General features: G+C 38.9%; 1 protein-coding gene across 20 annotated transcripts in view; it reads right to left on the bottom strand.

Annotated features, from left to right (window-relative positions):
- The window catches only part of GPHN (gephyrin), a 290109-nt gene that overhangs the window by 195199 nt on the left and 70254 nt on the right, over positions 1–24656 (bottom strand). For all 20 annotated transcript variants that reach the window (XM_071558087.1, XM_071558093.1, XM_071558090.1 and 17 more), the window contains exon 2: positions 3604–3682. In XM_071558087.1, the coding sequence (XP_071414188.1) occupies positions 3604–3682 (79 nt within the window). The remainder of the gene's footprint in view (positions 1–3603; positions 3683–24656) is intronic.

Raw genomic sequence — 24656 nt, 5'->3', positions numbered from 1 at the left:
CACTTCTGGAACTCTGTTAGGCTGGGTGCTGTGACCACTGCCCTAGGGACCCTGTTTCAATGCTTGACTGCCTCTGGGTGAAGAACCTTTTTCTAATATCCAACCTAAACCTTCCCTGACACAACTTCAGGCCATTCCCTCAGGCTCTGTTACTGGTCACCACAGAGAAGAGATCAGTGCCTGCCCCTTCTCTTCCCTCATGAGGCAGCTGTAACTCCAATGAGGTCTCCCCTCATTCTCTTCTTCTCCAGGCTGAACACACCAAGTGACCTCAGCCATTCCTCATACAGCTTCCCTTCAAGGCCCTTCATCATCTTCATTGCCCTCCTTTGAACACTCTCTAATACCTCCATATCTTTCTTATATTGTGCTGCCCAAAACTGCACACAATATTCAAGGTGAGGCAGCCCCAGTGCAGAGCAGAGCGGGACAATCCCTTCCCTCGCCCAGCTGGCAATGCTGTGCCTGATGCCCCCCAGGACACAGTTGGCCCTCCTGGCTGCCAGGGCACTGCTGACTAATATTCAACTTGCCATCGACCAGGACAACCAGGTCCCTTTCTGTGGCGGTGCTCACCACCATCTCATTCCCCAGTCTGTACAAATATCCAGGGCCGCCCCATGCTAGGTGCAGATTATGGCACTTTTCCTTGTTGAACTTCACACAGTTGGTGATTGCCCAGTTCTCTGACTTGTCGAGGTCTCTCTGCAGCTTCTCCCTGCCTTCGAGAGAGTCAACAGCTCCTCCCAGTTTTGTGTCAGCTGAAAACTTGCTCAGTGTCCCTTCCAGTCTTGTGTCCAAGGCATTTATGAAGATGTTGAAGAGCACATGGCAGAAGATGGAGCCCTGTGGAACCCCACTAGTGACAAGTCACCAGTCTGATGTCACCCCATTCACTGTTATCCTCTGTGCTTGACCTGTGAGCCAACTGCTCACCCACCACATGATGTGTTTATCCAGCTGTGCTGGACATTCTGTCCAGAAGGATCCCGTGAGAGACAGTATTGAAAGCTTTACTGAAATCCAAAATGATCCAAGTTGGATAAGCAGGACTTTCCTCTCATGAAGCTGTGTTGGGTCTGACCAGTGACAGTGTTGTCTTTCCAATGGTTTTTAATACCTTCCAGAATAATCTTCTCTACAACTTTACCAGGCACTGAAGTGAGACTGACATGCCTGTAGTTTCCAGAGTCCTTCTTCTTGCCTGTCTTGAAAATTGGGACATTTGCCAGCTTCCAGTCAGCTGGGACCTCTCTGAATTCCCAAGACTGCTCAAAAATCACTGTGAGAGGTTTTGCAATGACATCAGTCAGCTCTTTGAGGATTCCTGGGATGAATCCCATCAGGCCCCATGGATTTGTAGGGATCCAGCGGGAGTAGCAGATCTTGCACAATTTCAGGGTCCACTGGGAGTTGATCATTCTCTCAGTCCTGGTCCTCCAGCTCAGGGCACCGAGATCCCCTTGATCCATCACCCATGTCGAAGACAGAGGCAAAGAAAGCATTAAACACCCCTGTCTTGTCTCTGTTCTTGTTTGTGAGGTGACCATCCTCATCCTGTAATGGACTGATGATATTTCTGTACTGTCTATTGCCATCAATATATTGGAAAACCTCTTTTTATTGTGCTTCACATTTCTGACCAGCTTTGACTCCAGTTAAGCTTTGGCCACATGAATTTTTTTCCCTACAGCAGCACGCAGCATCTCTATGTTCTTCCTATGTCACTTGACAAATACTCTCAAGATTTTAATTAAACTTTATTCTTATTTCAGAAAAGGTTAAAACATCTCCTTGGCTGACACTCTCATGTTTCATTCCTATGCTGTCCTTTGCATAACAAAGAATTTGCATCCCATGGGATCTTAAGAGTCACCTACAAAAGGCTGGGTTGAACTACAGCCTTCGATTGTTTCATCATTTTGAGGATTCACTCACACTATCATACATTCTGCAAGCACCCTTAAGAGGTACTCAGTCATAAAACTGCAAGAATATCAGTTTGGAAAGACAAATGCAAGTCTGTACATTCCTATCATTAGGCAGAAAGCAGGAGACTTCTTGCACCATAATCTGTCACACAACAAAGTATCATCAGCAGTCCTTGAAACTTAAGAGATATATTGAAACTCTATTCAGTCTTCCAAAGTGACAAAACCAGCTATACTGCAGTCACTTACACATCTTATGCTATAAGCAACAGAAATTAAATTAATTTGTTTTGCATATTACAATAATTTATTATGCTATTTGTCATGTAGGTTGCAGTCAAGGAAGAAAACTAGATGATTTCATCACTTTTGGTAAACAGTAAAGAAAATGATCATTCTACAATAAAGGCAATTCAACTTCTCTGAAAGTAAACTCAAGAGATGCAAACGCAAAACCATATGTAACCCATAAGCATACATGCAGTTCTGAAACACATACAATTCTGAAAAAAAAAAAAAAAGAAAAACCAACAACCCGCCCCAAACCAACAAACAACAACAGAAATCTCACACCATCAACAAATTTTGGTTGAAAACTGGGACCTTTGCACAACACTTAGATTGCAATTGCTAAAAATTTACCTATTGCATTCATTCTGTGCATCTCGCAACAATTATACTTGCCCCCTGTACCTCTATAATTTCAGATGTGTAAGTCATCAGTTACATACTTTATGACAAAATTTTCCAAGAAATGCATGTACATATGCTTGCCATTTACCTATAGCAACACAACAAAACAAATTCTGTATCTACTTCATAACTAAATATCCCCTGTAACTGAAATAAGATGTCAAATACACCTTATTTTTCACTACTTCTCAATCAATATCAAAAAATCTCCTCTGTCAATATCAAGTCTCATCACATTAGAACTCACTGTAGTATCATTCATGTTAAAAACAGGTTATTTTTTCCCACTCTTTCCCTTCCCTTACAATAAGGGGTACACTCACACACTAACAAGAACATTCTCAGCCAGTACTAAAATTAACTGAGGAGAAAAAAAAAACCCAACCAAGCAAAAAATCAAACCACAAAGAAGGTTTGAAACAATTTCAAGTCTGGCTCAGAGCTCACAAGATTAAATTTTATTTTAGAGAAACACTGAGATAAAGACCAGTAGTCTTGCCATGAAGCAAAATTTGGATCATCTGCTCATATACTTGAATTAAAACAGGTAGTAGAGGAAGAAATAAATATCATCTGTATGAAACAAAGAAAACAGATTCTACATGTTAAGGTAACTGACAATAATATACTTATCCCTAATCTCCTAATTTCTATGCAGTTCCTCCTTAAAAAATGGGGCAACAATATGCATACAAATCCTCCATAGAAATACCAGCATGCACCATCTGTTACCTCTGATGCCTTTTGCACCCTTTACCATATGGGGTATCTGGATGTTAGTTCAAGAACAGAATTACATTAAAAACAAGATGGTATTAATAATATTTGCCTTATTAATGACTAACAACTTGGCAAGCAAATTACCACAAAAGCACTATGTATACTTCATCATACTACTTCTTTATGTAATTACAAAACTGCTCACGAGGGTATCAGGAAGAAGCTTTTCTTTGCTTAGCAATAAGAGCCAGATACTCACAAAGAAGGGTCTTGGACCAGATCTTTAAGGTTTATCCCACTACGATCCTCGGCAAGGTTCCTGAAGCAACTGTCACTCACTAAAAAAAATAGAAATAAAATTAAAACAAAAAACCTCTAATAAACAAGGAAAAAAGGTGGAAATTTAAGAACAGAACACAGTTCTTCTGATTAACTAAAATGCTTTTTTGGTGTTGCATGAAATTTGAATATCAAGTCTGATTTTCATTGCAGTTTCACCTAATTCAAAGAAGGTGATAAACACTATCACAGCTCATGCAGAAACAGTTTCAGATGGTGTGCTTACTACTTGTCCACCTGTGGCTACAGGAAGTCTCAAACGCAAACGGTGGATGCGCAGGAATACACAGATGTCCACACACTTAACTTACATGATTAAAGTAGAACCTTTAATCCTGCACTGGTCAATATACTTTACCTAATCAGAAACAGTAAGAGCTGCTATATATTTAAGTTCATGGTTGTTCATGGGCTAGCAAAAATGTTTTCTATGAGCCAATTACCAAAACAAGTAATTAAGACTACAAATTTATTCTAACAACTTTTAATTAACTTATAAAATGCACGTAAATCAGCTAGTCACTGTGATAACTGAAATTACAGTAAATTACACAGAAGTTTAAAAGGGTATTAGTGTGTTTTCTTTTTCTTCACTACTTAAAAAACATGTATATATTTAACCCTGAAACTCCATATTTGTATTCTTGACTAAATCTCTCAGCACATGTCCCCCAATCCTACAAGCCATCTCATTTTTCTTAAATAACACCATAGTCAATTTGAGAGGTGGGGAAAAGTAGTGGCACAAATACTTATAAAAAACCCCAACATCAGTTCAAAAGAAATTGCAGTTATATCTGACTGCAGCAAACTTTCTGAAGGACACAGGGGTTACAATATGGAAAAATCAGTGTAAGGATTGTTTTGCCATAACTAGCAAAGTAATTTGTCAGATAAGACAGAAGAGAGTTTATAAAGAAATTCATTATTGCTCATCTTCCAACACAGAACACAGCCTCACATTTGCTGAAAAGGGATGCGTTTAAAATCATCTGCAAAAGAAAGCGTTCCTACTTCTTTCTCTCTAAATGCAAATACTCTCTTTAATTTACATCTATAAGTATTCATGTGCATCACCAACATTGAGAAAATGCAAATCATTCCCAAAATATATTGTTTTCACAGATTACAACACATACAGTGACAGACCTACCTAACACACTAGGAAACTGTAAAGTGTTTCTACTAGTACCCCTCATTGCCAATGCATCTCACAAGCTTGAAGCCTGTTAAGTCTGCTGGGAAAGATAAGTACAGGAAGAACGTGTCCCAGAAGAGGAGGCTGGGGTAGCTGATGGAACAGGTACTGGCCCCAGCTCTCAGACACAGCCTGACAGTCTATGACAGTCAAGCCAGTAATTGTCAAGTGTTGAAAACACTAAAAGGTTTACCTGCTTTGCACCTCAACACTGAAATAACCAGTAGATACCCTAGGCTTGTCTCATCCACTGAAAATAGCACCTAAGAGTTGCTGGTTACACACAATCCCTGAAAGCCAGCCAGGATATCACTATGAGGCCCATGTATGAGGTATCTTCCACGGATCTTCACTTTGAACAGCAGCTACTTGTGCTAACCAAGCCCAGAACTCTTGGCGAATTCACAAGCGCTGCCCACATTGCCAGGGAAGCACCTGAGTACCTCGAGCCTTCAGAAGATTTTGATTTCCATGCCCACCTATTGCATGGAACTCAAGACCTTTGAGGGGATCTCTTTACTCTTGAGCAAAAGGAGTAACTCCAAGATCAGCAGACTGGCAAACAACCTACACTTTAGATTTTATGGGAGAAAAAATTCTCACCTAAAGTAGATTTTTGATAGCTTGTATTTGCCTCTTGTCAAGTTTGGTAACCGAGTAGCAAACAGAACACTTTACCCACTGTCTTATCATAAATCCTACACTACTGATTTATCAGTGTATCTCCTACACTAACACAGCGTATCTTGAATAAAAATTATAGTCAATACTATTCTTTCACTACTGATAAGCATTCCTTAAGCATTAAATATTTAATCCAAACATGCTGCATTTCTTCTACTGTCTTCTCCAATCTCCTCATTGAAAGTAATCACAATGATATATCAAGAAAATTAGTGTGACTGTCTCAAAACTTTTTTAAAGGGAAAATAAAAAATGACAACATAAAATTATCTTAGTAAAAGTGGCCATTATTTGCCTGTAAACGCATGATGTTTAAAAAAACAAAATGTTTTTCAAATAAATGTTTAAAATGAATGCCTAGATTTGCCAGAGACAGTCTTTGTTTTATTTGTCTCAAAATAACTATAATATTACAATACTCTTGGATTTTAAAACTGCAAACTTTCCCATTAGCTAGCAGAGGTTAGCAATACAAACTTCAGCTAAAAAGACTAGCTCAACATCAAGTATCTAGAAACGTTGAAAAAGGTACCAGCCTTGCCTTTCTGGTTTTCTTCTTGGTTTGTAGGAGAGTTAGAACACTGGAAAGCTGCAAATTTGTAAGCAAGTCTCTTCTTAGGTTACTGTTCTAGCCAGATTCAGAAAACACAGATACTTCAAATAAATGTGAAAAATTTCAAACGCACTTTTAACAACCAAGAATTCCAATAGTTTAGTTAATACTAACATTTGGTTATAACTGTCAGTTAAATGACTAGCATTCACAGCAATAGGAGTTTCCAGCAAGAGGAAGTAATTCAATTGAATAGGCTGGAATAAGACCTCGACCTGCATACAAGCACAGCCATACTCCTCTACATCTTGCAAACTCTTGCCCTAAACAAATAAAACAAATGTTCAGCAATAAATACAGAGTGGGAGCTACCAAGCATAGCAGGTACTATAGCTCTCAAAGCTTAGAAAACCATAAATCAACACTGCACATATTTTAAAAAAATCCATCCCCCGATTGAAATGCAAGTTATTTGCTTTAAGTAGGAGATAGAAGGGTGACACCCTTTGATGGTATGACAGAAGTATCAGGGTGATCAATGATGCTTTAAGGTTGAGGGAAGAAAAGATAGAAGAAAACTTTGCATTGCAGCCACAAATCGTACTACACACCATGGCCACACCTAACTCCTCTTTAAAGCACAACCAAGGGATATTTTTGCATCAGACATCTACACGAACACAATCCCCACACAAGAGTTTATTGTTATGCTTCAAAATGAATTTTGTGGTTTTTTAACCCTCCAAAAATATAAAAGCTAGTATTTTAAGTATTGTTGAGTGCATGGTTTATGGCGAGATACAGAACTGTTGGCTGGCCCCCTACATATACACCAAGTGGCTGAGTCTCAGATCTGCATTACACCCCCCAGATGAACTTCCTTGAAGACAAGGCAAATGACAACAAAAATAGCTCCCTAAAGCACTTTTGCTCCATGGAGTATTGCACACACAATGACAGTCTGTAAGGTACTAGAAATGTTTTTAAGAAACCAAATACTAACTCAGTACATATCAATCTACAACACCCAAGGCAATATTCAACCAATTCACTACACTTAAGTCAAACCCAATCCCTCCAGCTCCAAGCCACCCAACGCATCAAGAAAGGAGTAAAGAAAAAGCAGCAGAGGGAGCAAGAAGAGAGAAGGCAAAAGTGGGAGGGAGAGCTACCACTGAGACTTTGGGCAAACCAGCTCTTACATCCTGGTCAGGGCCATGACATGTGGCACCCCAAAACCTCTGGTTTTAACTGCTCTGGTCCCTACAGCCAAACCCCCTGGATGGGGCTTCTGATCCACTGTCCACCCTGGGGTCTCAGATCAGGGTGAGGGGCATTGCTCCCACTGTCCCTGCCAATCTGAGCTGGCTCAGGGGCTCCAGGAGCTGTGGGGTGTTACAGTTTTCTCAGGCTGTTTGTGACTGGCAGCTGCTCTGGGGCCTCCCTGTGTGGGCTCCAGACCCTGCCATGAGGCATATGACACCATCACACCTCCATGAAGCTCGACCCCTCCCCACCACACACACATGCACCCCCAACGAGGTGGTTTGGACCCCATAATCACTGATCTGATGTCTAACACTAAGAAGACATCCTGAAACATCCATTAAACGGTTCGACTTCCAAGTGAGCTGTTACATGTAGCAAAACCAAACAGGATTTAGCAATAGCTCCAGTTTCCCCAACATTCGTCCTACTTTCAGCTTCTGGTTTCTATTACTGATGTTCTGTTTCTGACTCCTGTCTAGTCTTGTGCCTAGGAAGCAACAGAGGTGGGAAGCTAATAGAGGAAAATAGTTCTCACCTGTCAATTACACAGCGTATGAAATTCCCGACGGAAAGGTTAAAATCAGCATTCACACTCTAATGTGCAAACATCCAATTTACAACAGTTGTGAAGCCTTCCCACTTGGCATTTGTGAACTTCTAAATTTGTCCATGTGTTTTTTTTCTTTTGCTTTCTTTAGCAAAGTTTTAAATGAGACCATACTGAAGAAAAATGGATTATTAGCCTGTTTATTTCCAAAATGAGAAGTCCTTTAACTCTGAAGGTAAACTATTATTTCCTTCAGGTAGAAGAAGGACATAATCTGTTGTGACATATATCCTTTTTAATATTTTTAATATGTCCTAGAATTTGAAAACCATGTAGTTCTTTAAAAATGTCATATAATCTCTTACTCCACACAATGTATTCCCAGTTAAAAAGAAGTCCCTCTTTAGATAAAAGCACTTCCAAATCTATAGCTGTTAACTGCCATTTTCATATCATATGTTTTAGAAAAAAATGCAGTAACTGTCCTCAAAAAATGAAGGAATATCTATAGTTTGGTAAAGCAAATTAGTAATAAAGTTTATGCCCCCTATATGTAAATACGCAATTCCAGAAAACTACTCTTACCGGCCAGATTTTCCTTTTGGTTCCCAGAATTCAGAAGTGCTTTTAGATTAGTTGTAACTACTGGTTGATAAAAATCATCTTGACAACAAAAATGCTACACTCATGAAGGTAGTCACTAGTAGTGATACACTATTAGTTTCAAAATACATGGACTACTACAGCTTTGAAAAATATGCTCTGAAGTAAAAGTTATTACCTTCTTCTATCTTTGTCTTTTAGTGGTAGCATCTCCTAAATTCAGTTCTTTTTCTTAGGACCTCTTCATCTGCCTGTAGTACTTCTGAGACTTTACACAGCAGATCTCTCTTCCTTACCCTTCCTTTTATAGGATTATTTACATATTTTCGTTTTATAAGAGATTCATCCAACAGCTAATAAATACAAAAAATATTTTGCACACTTGGGATGTTCTGGAAAGTACTGATCTGGCACAGCATTGTATTCTAGCCTGGTTTTGCTTGCAGTAAAACATTATTCAGAAGTCTCATTTCAGATTCAGGTGGTTCTGTTCCATATGCTGCATGCAAATATTGCAGGATTCAAGTATTTTGATTCTATAAGTCCAACCTTATACAGACAGCAATGAGCATGTTCTTTTACCTACTGCTGACTTCACAACATGAACTCTGATAAGGAAGCTTAGGTGTTAGGATATAAGAAGGTAATAATTTTTTCTCAGACCTCAAAACATCTCTCTTTAAAAGCCTGTTCTCCTATAAACAGAGAGTTCCTCCCCTATACACATACTTTACAGAAGGCTAAGGAATGAGATAGCACCAGAAGATTGATTCTCTTAATATTAAAATGATTTTAAGGTATTTTATGGGTTCCATGAACAGTAGCATCAGAGATAAATAGCCTGCTTTTTTTTAGTCTGCTACTGTCACATTTTTTAAGTGAGTGCATGTCAACCAGAAAATACACATAAAACAGATGGCACATTACAGAAATTTTGTAGCACCTTCTCCGGATCTATCAAAAAAGACGGCAAATTAATTTTAAGAGCAGCACTTATACTATTTGCATATCTGCACACAAATATCTGATGTATTTGTAGAATAAAAAGAATTACAAGTCTGCATGCAAACTGCAAATACTTGTAACTGCTGAGGAAATACATGGTCTGTGAGTAGCAGAAATAAAGCAGGCTGGCTTCCTAAGAACTAAATGCCTAAGATCTAAGATCCCTAAGATCTAAATGCCATTCACTATCACCATGATAAATCCAGACTCCCCTTGATATCCACACAAGGAAAAGAGCTAAAGCTACTACAAAGCCATGCATGTGAAAGCACCAGACAACACCAAGCTGCCTTCTCCTCACTGGGGCTCATAATCTGAGTCTTCTCTTTGCCTGGTTGTTAATGCTCATTTAAATTTATAGATAACTTCAAAATTTTCATCTGTTACATTGTGTTTACTTTCCTATTACACTGTTATATTTTTCATATGAGGCTTGAATAGGTTTAACAGGGGGAACCTGACAGACCAATGGAAAAACTGAAGGATGACACTGTCTTTTGATCATATAAGCCTTGCTCTCCCATGGCACATAATCTAAAAACCATTTTCAGAATTGCAAGACATTGATGCACATCAGCTTAAATTTGCTTCCCTTTTCCTTTCCATTTTAAGCTTCATCCTGCCAGAAGTGGACATGATAGCATGAAATCATAAAACTGCAACACTTTTAGTTTTAACCCACAATTATTTAACAACAGAAGTAGTTGCAGCACCTTAATAGAGTTATTAGTAGGTTGTGCACAAACATGCACAAACATGCCATAGTGGAAGCAATTTTTAAAACTGAGTGAGGGCACGGTGGCATTTACAGCACTCAAAGACTTGCTTGGGTGTGGGCAGGGTCAGGGGACAGAAAATGTGCCATCCTCTCCACAGATTCACATATTCTGAGCCCAGAGCTGTGCAAAAAGCGGCAACAAAACATTTTACTTAAATGGAGCATTAAAAGAGCTAAAATAGCGACATGAAGAAAAAATTGTTTCTTTTATACATACTGTATTTTAACATGTTCAAAATATTGTGCTGATGAAAGTAAGATGCACAGGATACACAGTATCAGAGACAGCTAATGCTTTTCATGCACGTCCAGATCGAAATTAGTTTTTTTTAAACCCACGAGAACAACAAATTACATTCCAAAAATAAGCAGGGCATTCCTAAGTCAGTGTTATATCCTTTTAATTTACACAACTGCTTATTTTCTACTGCCACAGAAGGTGTCATGAACAGTAACAGTTCCAGAAAAGTGGAGGTAGCTGAGAAGGCCCTGATCACATCATTGTTTGAGATAATTTTCATTTTATCTTTGAAAAGTTTGGCAACAGAAATACAAAGGCTGAGGCGCAACAGTTTAGAACAAGTTATGAAATGTATCTACCAATGGCAATTTTTATTGTAAGATGCAATGTGAAAATCTCATACAAAACCAAAGGCTGCAAGACATCCCAGAGGAAGTGAAAAGAGCTTTCTTAATTAGCTGAGAAAAGAAAAAAAATTAGAGAGTTGCTGCTGGTATGTTTATATAAATAAACCAGAAAAACAAACATCAGAGGGCTAAAAGATAAAGAATAGCACTGCACAAGAAAAATAACTGTGAGGAAATCATAAGAAACAGAGCACAAATTTCCCAAGACTTAGAGAGGTGAACCCTCACAAATAATCCCTTTGTAAGAACAGTGAGGGCAAGGAAAGTGCACAGATTGGTTCTTGAGAGATTTAAGAATAGATTAAATGACACAGAAACTGTTCTTGAAGACCTGAAGCATTCTGCACCACAGTTACTAATGTTGTAAAATTTATGTTAGAGCTTCTCTGAATGCCATGAACTTCTAAACGCCCCACAAGCTCTCTCACATTTTCTAACCGCAATTAAATGAGCCATTTTTTTCTGTGTATCCATTAGTCTAGTGGGTTATGCCTCTCTCAAATGATTTATCATTTAAATTTCACAGTATTTGCGAGGCCTTGGGCTACAAATTGTGTACTGGGTTTTAATCTAACATTCTAACATGCTTGAATTTCAACTCAGTCACACTGTCAGTGTGATCACTGCAGTGATCAGGTGAACTTCAGAAGAAAAACATCAAGCCATTAAAGACATTCAAATCTTTGGAGATATAGCATTAGCAGTACTTCTAATTGTTTGTACCCAATGAAAAAATTTAATTCCTTGAAGCTATGAATACTAAACACCTGATGGAATTTTTTCTTTGGGCTCTTGTTATTGTAGATGCTGAAGTTTGATTTGTGTGGGGTTTTTACCATCAAGTATTTCCACGAAGAAGATTTTCTTCTATCTTCTTTCACTATAAAACCATTAAAAATTCCACAATGGGAAGGCAAAGGATAGAAGGCCAAGCATAACCAAGAGAGGGGAAGAGTTAAAACAACAAAAAGCTAAATACCTTTGAAAATTGATACCTCAATTTAGACTTCTCTGAAATTATTAGTTCTATCACAGATTAGAACAACTGTACTTAGAGCAGATGTCAAGAACCATTCCTTTCAAGGGCAATCCTTACAAGGATGTCTTGATTTTCAGCTTTTCTTATTTCTTATGGGGATGTCTGGGATTTTTTTCATAGCTCTAAAAAGATAACATTCTTTAATCTTAGTTTTCTTGTATTTCATTTAGTTCGGGAAAAGAACGTGTTTAGTTTCTTAGCTAACAACATCTGAAACAATTCACAGCATCCCACAGAGGCCCAGTTTGACAGCTTACATGGATCCTTGGTTGCAGTGCACACGAAGCAAGTCTACAATCCATCTCAGCTAGCTGCACTTTTACATATGACAAAGTATGCCTATGAAAGATGCTAACACATTTCAGATCTTTCCTGCCAGCCTGATGAAAAGCCACAAGAATCATGAACAACTATACTCCATTTTCCTAATCATATATTCTATCTATGAACAATGCATTTCTTATGTAAACCACTTTATTTCTTATGTAAACCACTCCAGTGACCTCTGCATTATTAGGGACCTGTGACCCCTGGTTTGCATCATCAAATAATGACAGGATTTAAGAAATTCAACCTCACAGCATGGCTTGGAACAATCCCTTGCTTTGCAATGCTGCATTGCTCCACAGCTAAATGCACACAGACCTGCTGACATGTAGATAATCCTCCAGAACCAACGCACAGCCCCCAGGGCCTCAATGTCCTGTCTTCCTCTGCTCATGTCTCATTCAGCCCCAGACATGAGAAATCACATAACTTGTGATCCTTCAGGAAACTGAGGTATTTTCTGCCCTGCTCAACACAGCCTACCAAACACTGTTAAAAGAAGCCACCTCAAAAACATATAGTAAAACAGGGAAGATAAAAAAAAAATAAAGAAGTTGTTCTGTTCTGTGTTAGCTCATTGTCCAGTACCTGAAATGCCTAAAACAACATAGCTAAAAGCAACAATTCCAAACTTGAGGATTCAGGGTCAGAAGAGGTGTACCCCCCGATATACAATGCTGGAAAACTGGTAACAACGAACGAGGAGATGGCTGAGGTTTTCAAAAACCTTTTGGCCTCAGTCTTCAATGACAGCCTCTTTTTTTAAGTAAAGATCAGGTTCATGACCACCTGAAGAGCCTGAACATATGTAAGTGTGTGGGCCCTGATGAGATGCATCCCAGAGTCCTGAGGGTATTGGCTGATACAGTTACTAAGCCACTGTCTGTGGCACTGGAGTCACGGCAGTCAGGGGAAGTCCCAGGTAATTAGAAAAAAGGAAGCATTGCACCCACTTTTAAAAACAGTAAAAAGGAGGACCCTGGCAACTACCAACCTGTCAGCCTCTCCTTTGTGCCTGGTAAGGTCATGGAACAGATCCTCTTAGAAGCTACAGTAAGGCACGTGGAGGACAGGGAGGTGATTTGGAACAGCCTGCAAGGCTTCACACAGGCTAAGTCCTGCCTGACCAACCCACTGGTTTTCTACACTGGAGTGATTCCATCAGTGGACAAGGGAAGAGCTATAAATGTCACTTAGCTGGACTTCTGGAAAGCCTTTGGCTCAATCCCCGACAACATCCTTCTCTCTAAATGAGAGAAAGATGGATTTGATCCATGGACTGTTTGGTGGATAAGAAATTGGTTGGTGGTCACATCCAAAAGGTAGTGGTCAATAGCTCAGAGTCCCAAGGGACATCAGTGATCAGTGGTTTCCCTCAGAGGTCTGCACAGGGACCAGTGCTATTTAATATCTCCATTTAAGACATAGATGAGGGACTGCATGCATCTTCAGCAAGTTTGCAGATAACACCAAACTGAATGGTCCAGTTTCCACACCTGAAAGATGGGATGCCACCCAGAGGGAACTGAACAGCTGTGGGAACCTCCTGAGGTTTAATGAGACCATGTACAAGGTGCTGTACCTGGGTTGAGGCAACACCAGGTATCAATACAGGCTGGGGATGAAAGGACTGAGAGCAGCCCTGACAAGAAGGACTTAGGAGTGCTGGTGGGTGAGAGGCTGGACATAACCTGGCAGTGTGGGCTTGCAGCCCAGAAAGCCAATTGTGTCCTGTGATGCATTAAAAGAAGCATGGCCAGCAGGTCAAGGGAGGGAATTCTTTCCCTCTAAATTGCTCTGGTGAGACCCCATCTGAGTACTGCATCCAGCTCTTGGGCTTCCAGCACAGGAAGGATATTGACCTGCTGGAGTAAGTCCAGAGGAGACTACCAAGATGATCAGAGGGCTGAAGTACCTCTCCTATAAAGAAAGCCTGAATTGTTTTTTTTCAGCCTGGAAAAGAGAAGGCTTTGGGGTTACCTAACTGTGGTCTTCCAGCACCTGAAGGAAGCCCACAAGACAGATAGAGAAGGACTTTCTACAAGAGCATGTAGTGATAGGACAAGAGTGAATGGCTTTAACTTGAAAGAGGGTGGGTTTGGATTAGATATTAGGAAGAAATCCAGTCTGGTGTATCTGTCCCCTTTAGTTTGCATGCTGATAGAATCACCTGGGACAGAAGAGTCTCCTGTGAGCAGTTAAACAATAACCAGTTATTCATCACAGCTCTATGTGCAAAGCTCTGAAGTTGGGCCTTGCAAGCACCATACTGAGCCATAAATGGCATTATTTTATTCTGGTAGCAGAGATGATGAAAATATGTTGAGATTAAAATTCAGTTGTAGCTATTTACTTATTGAATATAAGGATGTCCATTTATGCACAGGAATCTTTAAACTATTCCCTTTCATAATTAGATTATTAAATACTTAAATCAATATGATTTAATAACATAAAAATAAGAACATGAGTTTAAAATAAAGTTTAATAAAGATACTGCAATTATGTCTGAGTTTGAGACAATTTGGAGGGCTGGAGATCTCAAACTGAACTCCCCTTCCTTGGATTCAATACTTCTTATTTCTCTAGTACAAAGAGAGAGACCAAATACACCCAGATGGAAGTGAAAAAATAACTCTTTACCAAGAGGAATGCTGATAACAATACTGATAAAACTGGATAAAACCAACTGATGAGGAGAAACTTTCCAAGCCCTGCCCACCGGACCAAATCCAGATGGCAGCTGCCCTCCTCCACCTGGGAAAAACACATGTAGCCCCAGGACAGAGACAGGATGGCTGCCCTTTCACACAGTTTGCCTCCACCACGACTAGAAATCCTGGTAGGAATGGCTGGAGAGTCAGCACTAGCAGGAAATGGTGGATAGTTGGGATGCCATACCAGGAAATGCTTACATGGGGCTGGAGTGAGGCTGTGGTTCTGGCACAGGCAGTCAGAACAGGGCTGCACACTCCCAGGTGACTGGAAAGACTGGCAAGACACCTGTTGGATCCAGCAAGTTGGTTGTTGCAATTTCAATCTTTGTTGGTTAAAGTCGTGGTTGTAGTCCAGTCAAAGTGGTGGTTGCACTCCAGATGCATCAAGGTGGTGGTGGAAGCCCTAATTGTGATGGAAGCCCTAAAACTCAGGGTTTATATATGCTCAAGCTCACATGGGAATGCCTCTGGTGCTGTCCCTGGAGCAGTGAGTTTTACACTGAATGATATAACACTGTGAGTCATGGCATACTTTGGGAGTCTCTGACATCTTCTAAGATGTTGCAGCTGCCCCTTAACATTAGCATAGATGAGTCCATTATGGTCCATCAACAAGAGATGAATACTTTCGGGCTGTGTGTGAACGTTCTAAGGAGATATCACAGCTCAGTCATCTGTGTAAGGAAAAGAAACACTACCCCACCTCACTGGGTTTGCCTCTTTCCTTATCCTGTTTAACACCCAGCTTGTAGCCTGCAGTATCAGCTGTGCACACCTGCAGCCCCTGGCCTGGGTGGTCACCATGCACACTGTCAGCACAGCACGCTGCTGACTGAGCCATCAGAACCAATAGTCCAGTCTCTTTAAAGAAGGCAAAACACTAAAAAGCCAAAAAGGTGTATTTGGAAAAAAGATAAAAGGTGGACACCAGAATTTTTGTTTAATCTAGGACAAAATACTCAAATATCTAGTATAAATAAATACTGTTAAGATGGTAACACAGCTATTTTACTTTAACTACTTTTCCCCAAATCTCATTATGAAGTAAACATATCCATTTGTTTATAATTTTCAATTCACTGAATGTGAATTCTTGCTGGTTATGGGAAAATTCTTCATGGAAGTGGGGGAAAGACAGTATTACTGAAAGTGCTTGCAATAATCCTTAAAAATAGGACAGTTCCTCTTTGTCCAAAACTTAAGTATTTTCTTTAGATATCTTTTTTTGTACTATTACTCTTAAGCCTCCTTAGAACTACCAGTACAGAACAGACTGTTTAAAAAAGAAACATTTTAAGGAGAAATTTTCAACTCTTATCTAGAAAAAAAGAAAACAAACACCCAATAGCAGAAGTGGTCAAGGAAGTGCACTAAGATAAACCTTAGAGATTGTTTAAAAAGCAACTACCACTACTATTGTTTTCTTTTTACAATAAACTTTCCATTATTAGAAGTCAAATAAATGATTAAAAATTCCTCCTCAGATAACAGAAGAAACCCCCCCCCGACATTTATAATGGAGCAGGCAGTGCAACACATCAATCGACACAGTCCATTCTGCTCACTGGGTTCAACCCAGGCTATCGCATACTCTTACTGGTAGGTCTTACTTGCCCAGATGCAGGTGGTGCTCATGGCAGGAGCTCAGTTTGAACTGAAGAGCCCTGCTAAATCTGGACCATAAAGCAGAGATGTCATATAAGCAACACCAGCACTTGCATAGAGCAGGACTAGCACTGAGGCACATATATTAAATCTTGATCAATCTTCACTGACTTTATACACTCTAATGCCACTATATAAGCTTAGGTCAGGAAACACCAAGGTAGATACCACCTAAGTTACATGGTACCAACTCAGCCACGACAGGTTTATTAGCTCAGATTTGTGGTAAGGTAAAGAGATGTAAAGTACCCTCAAGCTTTTGAAAGAAATACAGTCATTCACAGAAAAATGAACAAGTTACACTGATTCAGATTTCTGATGACTTTCCAGGACTCCACAATAATCACAAGCAATGGGGAAACTGTTTCTTCATGATGATCTAGAAGTGTACCACAGGTCTTTCCAGAACACTGAGCTGCCATTCTGGAACTGCTAAGAGATCCAGCTACATTCATCCCCAAACAACTGTGCATAATAAATCCTACAAAGGAAAGTACATGTTCTAAAAACCAGGGTCTTCAATATTTACATTTATTTCACTGCTCTCTCTACTGGTGGCAGTGGTGAAGATCTCAGTGGGTTAAGTTCCACTCACGTGTCATGGCAGGAGAGGTTATCTCACAAGCAAGCCTGTATTTCATGAAATAAAGAACTCTAAAAGAAATGAAGATTTATCCCTTAACCCCAACCTCTAAGTCAAAGAAAATTAAAGGTTTTAAACTTTTTTCCAGTGTCTTCTTTATCTGAATGTTATGCTTACAAACTGGGCCTATTCTAATAGTTCTGGAGCTGACTACTTTTAAGTTAACTGGCACACAGAACTGGCATTACTGACTCTTCATCTCAGTGTTCATTTGTTTCCACATGTCTGTTACGAATGGTTATGAATAAACTTAGAAAACAGGAACCAATGCCTCTTGTGATTTCTTTCAACTGGGAGGATCCTGAAAAAGTTTTAAATAGTTGGAACTGAGCCAATTATCTCAGTGAGCTGTGAAAAACCTGTACATTAGTTTTAAAGCTAAGTTTTTCCATCACTTACTCATTCAACTAATTATAAAAATTACAATTGTGAAGGATTTCAGAGTGCTACAAGTCACGCCTCATATAACACTTGAAACACAGATTTCACCAAACATGAACTATAGAAAATAAAAATAGGGAGGGTAATATTAAGCTAAGAAATTATACCAGGAGTAAACTTTACAATGGTGTACCTTTGTCTGTGCTCACTTACTGAGTTTCAACATTCAAGACTACGAAGTCTTGATTTCAGGTCCTGACTGCAAGGTGAAAACAGAAGCTCTATTTCAGGTTCAGTTTCTGGAATCTTGCTATACTCTTAACAATCAGATATTTTAAACAATTGTAACTAGCAAATCATGAATTGCACACAAAATATTTTATTAGTTTAAAATTTGTGTAGTTTAATTGCAGGTGTATGGCAGCAAACAGAAGTGCTGTCTAGCCCTAAGCAACCCTCACCTGACATAAGCCCAGAGAACTCTAGCCCAGTGTTTCCTCCACACACTTCAGTATGTTCACTCCTAACATCCTATCTGTACTGGACTCTTTTTCAAGCTACTGTATTTTAGCCATGCTCAAAAATACATTCCTTATTACTTGCAGTGAAATTAAAATTACTGATGAGGCAAGTAGCTTAAATTATTTCACCTGTTTATTTTAGCTACTGAAACACAATTTTTGACACAATCTTGTTGATGATTTACCTAGCTTACCTTGTCTTTCAGGGACTCACAGTCATTTCTATTTCTAAATACCTCTGCAACATGCAAATGTTGTCATCTTACTTCTGTCCCTGTTTGTTTAATGTGAATAAATATATAATCTTTTTCTTCACCTCAACAGAAAAAAGTGTAGATACTCTGGAAATAATCTTGTCACACTGATATTTGAATACTTAACTTTTAGTTCCCTCTCTTTGCTGATTCCAAATACTTAACTATATTTAACTCTAAGCCTACAGCAAGCAACAAAATGGGAGACGCCTTTAGAGCCTATACAGCCTGTCATCTCTCATATGTTTGCTTATCCAGGCAATGAATCAAATCAATCAATCAGCTGTCAAGACTGTACCAAGCCACTCTGGCATTTGTAGGAGAATGACACTCTGCATGAACACTTTCTCCTCTCCATTTAAATTTCTTGCAGTTCAAAAGAAATACAGCAGCTGCCACATTTGTAACATGGCAACATGGAGCACCCTGCCAAGGGTTCTCCGTCACTACCTTCTGCACCCAGCCAAGGCAACAGTCCTGGAAAGGAGACAAACAGAACAGCAGCAGAATACAGAGAGGTTCCCCTTGACAGAGCCCACAGACAGTATTCCCTGGCAATCACAGACCTCTCCTGCCTGACTCGCGGGGTTTGGTGTCTCTGCCTGCTGGCGCACTACAGCTCTTGGCATTATAGGCTCTGACAGTCTCAGGTTACGTGTATGTGTGGCTGTCTTGGTTAGGAAGGCTAAATAGGTTGTGATCCATTTCTTACCACCTCTTACAGCCCTATCAAGAATAACATGTTCTTGTGGGCCATCTGAAATTCCAAATCATATATATGTATATATATATATATACTGGTTTTCCTTATTTGCTCTGAGTCCTCCCTGCTTGATCAACAATGAAGGGAAGAATGACTGGAATGATAGGATTATCATTATTATTATTTACTTCAGTGATCTTCATGGTTCACAAATGGCCAACAAAAATAGATGCAAATGGCATATGCCACTGAAAAGTTTGGTGTGTTTTCTATCATTATAGAATTACTTTTGTTCTAAAAAACATTTGAGCTATCATGTTTTAAACCAGTCATTTGAAGATTTTAAAAATGTAAATGGAATCAAGGTTAATTTAAAAGGGAAAGAAGAAAATACTTCTTGGCCAAACATTTGTTGTTTGGGTTTTTTTGCCCAGTGTATTCTGAGATCTGCAATATTATTAATATTATTCCCCCTTAAATGGGCTGTTGAGTGGATGCAAGACTGAACAGATTGAACAATTCACTAGTGGATTCTGAAACTTCTCTCCTTGAAATCGGTAGTCATCAAAAGGTCTTAAAATTTACAGGTATGTGTGTTTGCCATGCAGTATTTTTGAATTCCACTATTGCCTTCCATGCATTTACAGAAGTATATTAATAAATCATAACAGATATTGAAGATGTTCCTAGTACCTGAAAAAAAAAATCCTGATGTCTTAGTGAAAAGGATCAACATAATCACCTTAAACAACAAAAAGTCCACATTTGCAACTTCACCAGTTCATTAAGAAAGGACCTTTTGCTCCTCAAAGAACTGTTCCATGAATATGGAGCAGGTAAGCAACTAAACTTCTAAAAGTGTTGACATTTTTAATTTGCTAAAGTGCATAGAGCCTTCAGTATTGCTGTGACAGAAAAAAAAAACCTGACTGCCAGATATACATACCAAGTTTTTTAAGTTCTTCAGTAAACATGTCTGCTTCGGTCTTTAAAAGTTACTTAAATGCTGTCCATTTCTCTGTGCCCAACTCCCTTTTCTCCTTCCCTCATGTTGCTTTCCAGATATTGTTTTTTAACCTGGCGACCAACTTCAAGTGAATTTTACAAAATTAGAGCTGTCAAAGCTTGTATGCCATTACAGAAAATAAGAGACATCAAAGGTAGTATGATAGAAAGTATGGGAAACCAGTGGTTGGAGAGAGGAACAGCAACTTAGTGCCCCAACAAAGACAGGGCTCATATCCACTCATAGTCCATCATGAGCTCAGCAGCAGTCAATCATGCAACACAAATATAGCCAGGAATCACTGCAAATATAGGATAAATCTGAATCACCTACTGTGTGACCTTCTGGTACCACTTTTCAGCTTGCTAATGGATTTATAATTTTGTATTTGACTAATTCCTAATGAAGTAATACTTAGAACAATGCAAAACAATTAGGCAAACAGAAAACACTGAAAACTAGAAATTATTTCTAATGTTCGACATCTCAAAACATGGTGGTGTAATTATGAATGTCAGTATTGGTGTTCAACTACTTAATGAATACATATTCAGCAACGGATTAAAATCTCAGTATTAAAATGAGCATCATTCAAAGGGAAGTTAAAATGTATTATGGATAATAAGAAAAGCTCTAAATTGAGACACAAGCAGTGCTATTTTAGGAAGAGAACAGATGGTTATGGAAGAACAGACCTAAAAATCAAGAACAATGTAGGGAGTCAGAGCAGGAAGGCTGGAATAAGGTATAACTGGAGAACTTGCTTTTCATATTTTACTGCATACACTTTCTGACAAACTGAAGATACTACAAATCTACAACAGATAAGACACAAATTACATTTCCAGGGATTTTAATGACTTGCAGAGCCACAATGGCTATTTTGTTCCTTCTCTTCGTACATAGAAAAATTTATATGCAACCATTTAGAAAATCTCACTACTTTGCAAAAGTTCATATACTTTTCCTATGATGTCCAAATATCAGGGAAACTAAAACTTAGGGTTCAAAACATAGTTAATTGCTTTAAAACATTTCTATACGAGTATTTGTGTGACAAATTTCTAAAGAATTTCCTGAAGTCAAAACAGTGAATACAACCTTTTTGAAAAATACCAAATTTTTATTCCACTGTCAAATCCATAATTACAGTTCTTTAAAATTTGTAAAAGCTAAGAATATCAGTTAAATCTGCCAAAAACCGCATATCTCAATAATCTCATTTTACATTTCCAAGAGAAAAAGGTAGTACTTCCTCTTCTTCCCAAATATGAGATGGATTCATGCTTTAGAGTACAGGATACCTCAATAGATTTAATTTAAAAACCCACAAATTCAGATTTGCTTTTTCTGAGGCAAGGCAACAATTGTTGTTGTTGGTTTGTCTCAGTTATTACTGTAATCTTAATTTCTTTGTTCATAGTTATCAAATGGAAACATGACTTGTATTAGAATGAATAAAGTTCTTAGACAAACCCAGTAGGTCTTGGCTTCAGCGACAAGTTGGCTGGTTTATTTCTCCAGCCTTTTACGGTCCTTCTGGATGACAGCATGACCCTCTTACATATCTGCCGTTCATCCCAATTTTGTGCCATCTGCAAAGCTGCTGCCAAGATCCAGATTATTAATAAAGCTGTAAAACAGGGCTGGACCCAGCACTGACACCCTGGAGTACACCACTAGCCTCCAGCTAGACTGTGGGCCACTGATCTCTGCCATCTGCAGCCAGCCATTCAGTCACAAATTTCCATATATTAAGGACAGTAGCTCCTGTGTTTCCATTTTAACTTTGGGTGAGAAGAGGTTATACAAATCTTCATATGTCTTCATTATTTTTTAAAAACAAGAATAGAAACAAGCAAAAGAAAATGGCTGCTACCAAAAGAGAGGTAAGAAATTCATTCAAACAAGTATTTTTATGTGACTAAATGGAAAACTGCTCCTGGCACACAGATCCAAAAGCACTAATCCTAAGCTATGATTCATGATCAGCAAATAATAAAACTCACCTATGATCTGGAAAAGAGAAAAATCAAAAGCTCTGCGTGAGGCAGAAGGTTACGAAGCTTACTTAACTTCCTGAAAGATGTTTTCTGAAGCCACTGACAATCTCCAGCATGTTACATACTCCACAAAGAAGAATAAGGGTTTTCCCTTATGATTCTGAAAGAGTTTAGTTATTTAAAAAATTGCACGTAATGACACACTAAGTAAGCTAAAAGATTATGCACTGATACACTCCTCAGTTCTAAAGCAGAGCAGAAAGGATTCAACTAACTCCCTGTTGATAATTTGAAAATCAAATAGAAAAGATTAACCAATGTATATGACCACCTACATAAAACCTGCTTACTCATACTTTGGACTGGATGGAGAGAAACCAAACTTCCCCCAAAAGCCACCCAGATCCCCTGAAGTGGTGCTACGCCTGAGTAGGGCTGCCAGGTCTGCCAAGGTCAGCTCTAGAACTGAACTACCACATTGACACTGACATCAGCTACCCAGACTGAAGTATGGGCAAAGCAACTGAAGAGTGTCTACAAACAGAAATCTAAATATACCCAGTATGAATATTCAGAATTAAGAGTGACACTAACTGGATACCTGTTTCATAGTTCTAAAGTAACTGTTATATTGTTTCCATCCAGCAATTTTCTTACGCAACAACACATTTCTCTTTGTGTTGTAGAAACAAACAATACATTTAATTCAGCTTTGTGATTTCAGTGGTACATCCATACCTGGGAAAAACCCTCTACTTACTATCCATCTCTGTATTTTCAGTTTTTAGGGTTTCATGACTATCAGCGTTTTTCTTTAAGTACAGAACTGTAAGGAAAAAAAACAACAGATTTACCTCTTCAGCATAGTTATCAGAATTACCATGGCCTTGACACTTCCTGATGCTTATGGCTAGCCAAAAAGCCAGTACTACACAGGACAAGTAGTTAAAAAGCTCTTACAGCAGGCATTGGCAGGCATTTGTGTGGAAGACAACTGTGATCAGCATCTCAGCTAATGCCCCTAAGCAGTAGGCAGTGGCTGCCAGCTGAAGAGGCCCCATTCTGAGACCAAACCCAACAAAATCTTTCCATCAAGCAGAGCTAAAAGAAAATGCTAAGCTGAGGACACAGCTTCTGGCTTTTCCCATTTATTTTATGGGGGCTCCTCGGCCTCTAGGGCCAAAGGCAAGGTGATTGCAGCATGCTGTGAAGCCAGACACCTTGGGAAGCATGAAATCATTAAAACACTCATTTAGACAGGAGGAGAAAAGATGAGTAAGTACAAATTCTAAGCTGGAAAAAAAAAACATCTTTGTATAGCATCTTGATTACAGTAACACCTACTCACCTTTCAAAAGTCAATTCAGTAAAATGCTTTAGATTCTTCCTCTTTTGATCCACATTTTCTTTTTTCTCCCCAGACATTACATGGCTTTAAAATATTTTTCAAGACCATTTTGTTCCTTGCACCCCCCCCTCCCCGGCCCTGCTCCATTACAAAAGACAGAAAAATACCTTCCAGTTAAAACAGAGAATGGGTCTTTGCTGCTCTGAGATTCTGCTTCATGGCCTTGGATAAGCACCAAAGAAAAGCCTGTGTGCTCAAATAGATTTTATCCTTGCAGTAGACACTCCACTGTGTCAAAGGAACAGTTACTGACCACCCCCACATCATCGCTAAACTTCAGGTGACAAGCTAGTTATGGTGAGCTCACTCTGTGTGGCATCTTCAAGTTGTTAGAGACCCTTTTATTTGAAAACTGGTATAGAGAATAGACTGAAAAGAATGACTGACCCTCACAGCCTTCACTGCATTATTAAAACACTTTGAAGCAAACTTTCTTAAGGGCTTATGTTTAACTTGCCCAGGCATTATTAATGCAATATTGTTATTTAGCTGAAAGGTAGCAATTCCACAAAGGGCACATTCCTGGTTGCCAGGACCGAGCAGTTTTCTTAACAGTGTGATAAGCTAAACAACACCAACAGAGGATAACAAAAACCAGAAATCACTAATAAGAAATTCTAATATTTCCAACCTTGAACACTTAATGAGTTCTGTATGCAAAATTCAATCAATAGCACCTCTGTTCCAGAAATAGGTGCCCAAAATTTTTTGCTGCTGTCAGGTTTTATATCATCACCTTTTCTGCACTGTTTTATCCTGCCACTGCCTTTTTGTAATCAGATCCCTACCATAATGAATTAGCTGTTTTCTTAAAATGTGAGGTAACAGATAAAAAAATGCCATAGTAGCTGCTTGGATATAATACATATGCTTCAGAAATACCTTTAGTAAATGACTTTGCATGGTTTGAAATACTACCTCTATACTGTTTGAAGAGCAGAAGCAGTCATGTTTTACTAGGATTTTAAATTCATTTAAATTCACCAGAGCTTTCAGAAGGACAAGTTCTCAAAAACAGTTT

The sequence above is a fragment of the Pithys albifrons genome, chromosome 6 (assembly GCF_047495875.1).
Source record: "Pithys albifrons albifrons isolate INPA30051 chromosome 6, PitAlb_v1, whole genome shotgun sequence".
NCBI classification, from domain to species: Eukaryota; Metazoa; Chordata; class Aves; order Passeriformes; family Thamnophilidae; genus Pithys; species Pithys albifrons.
The sequence above is the reverse complement of the archived record's forward strand: the minus strand, read 5'-3'. Positions and strand labels throughout refer to the sequence as shown.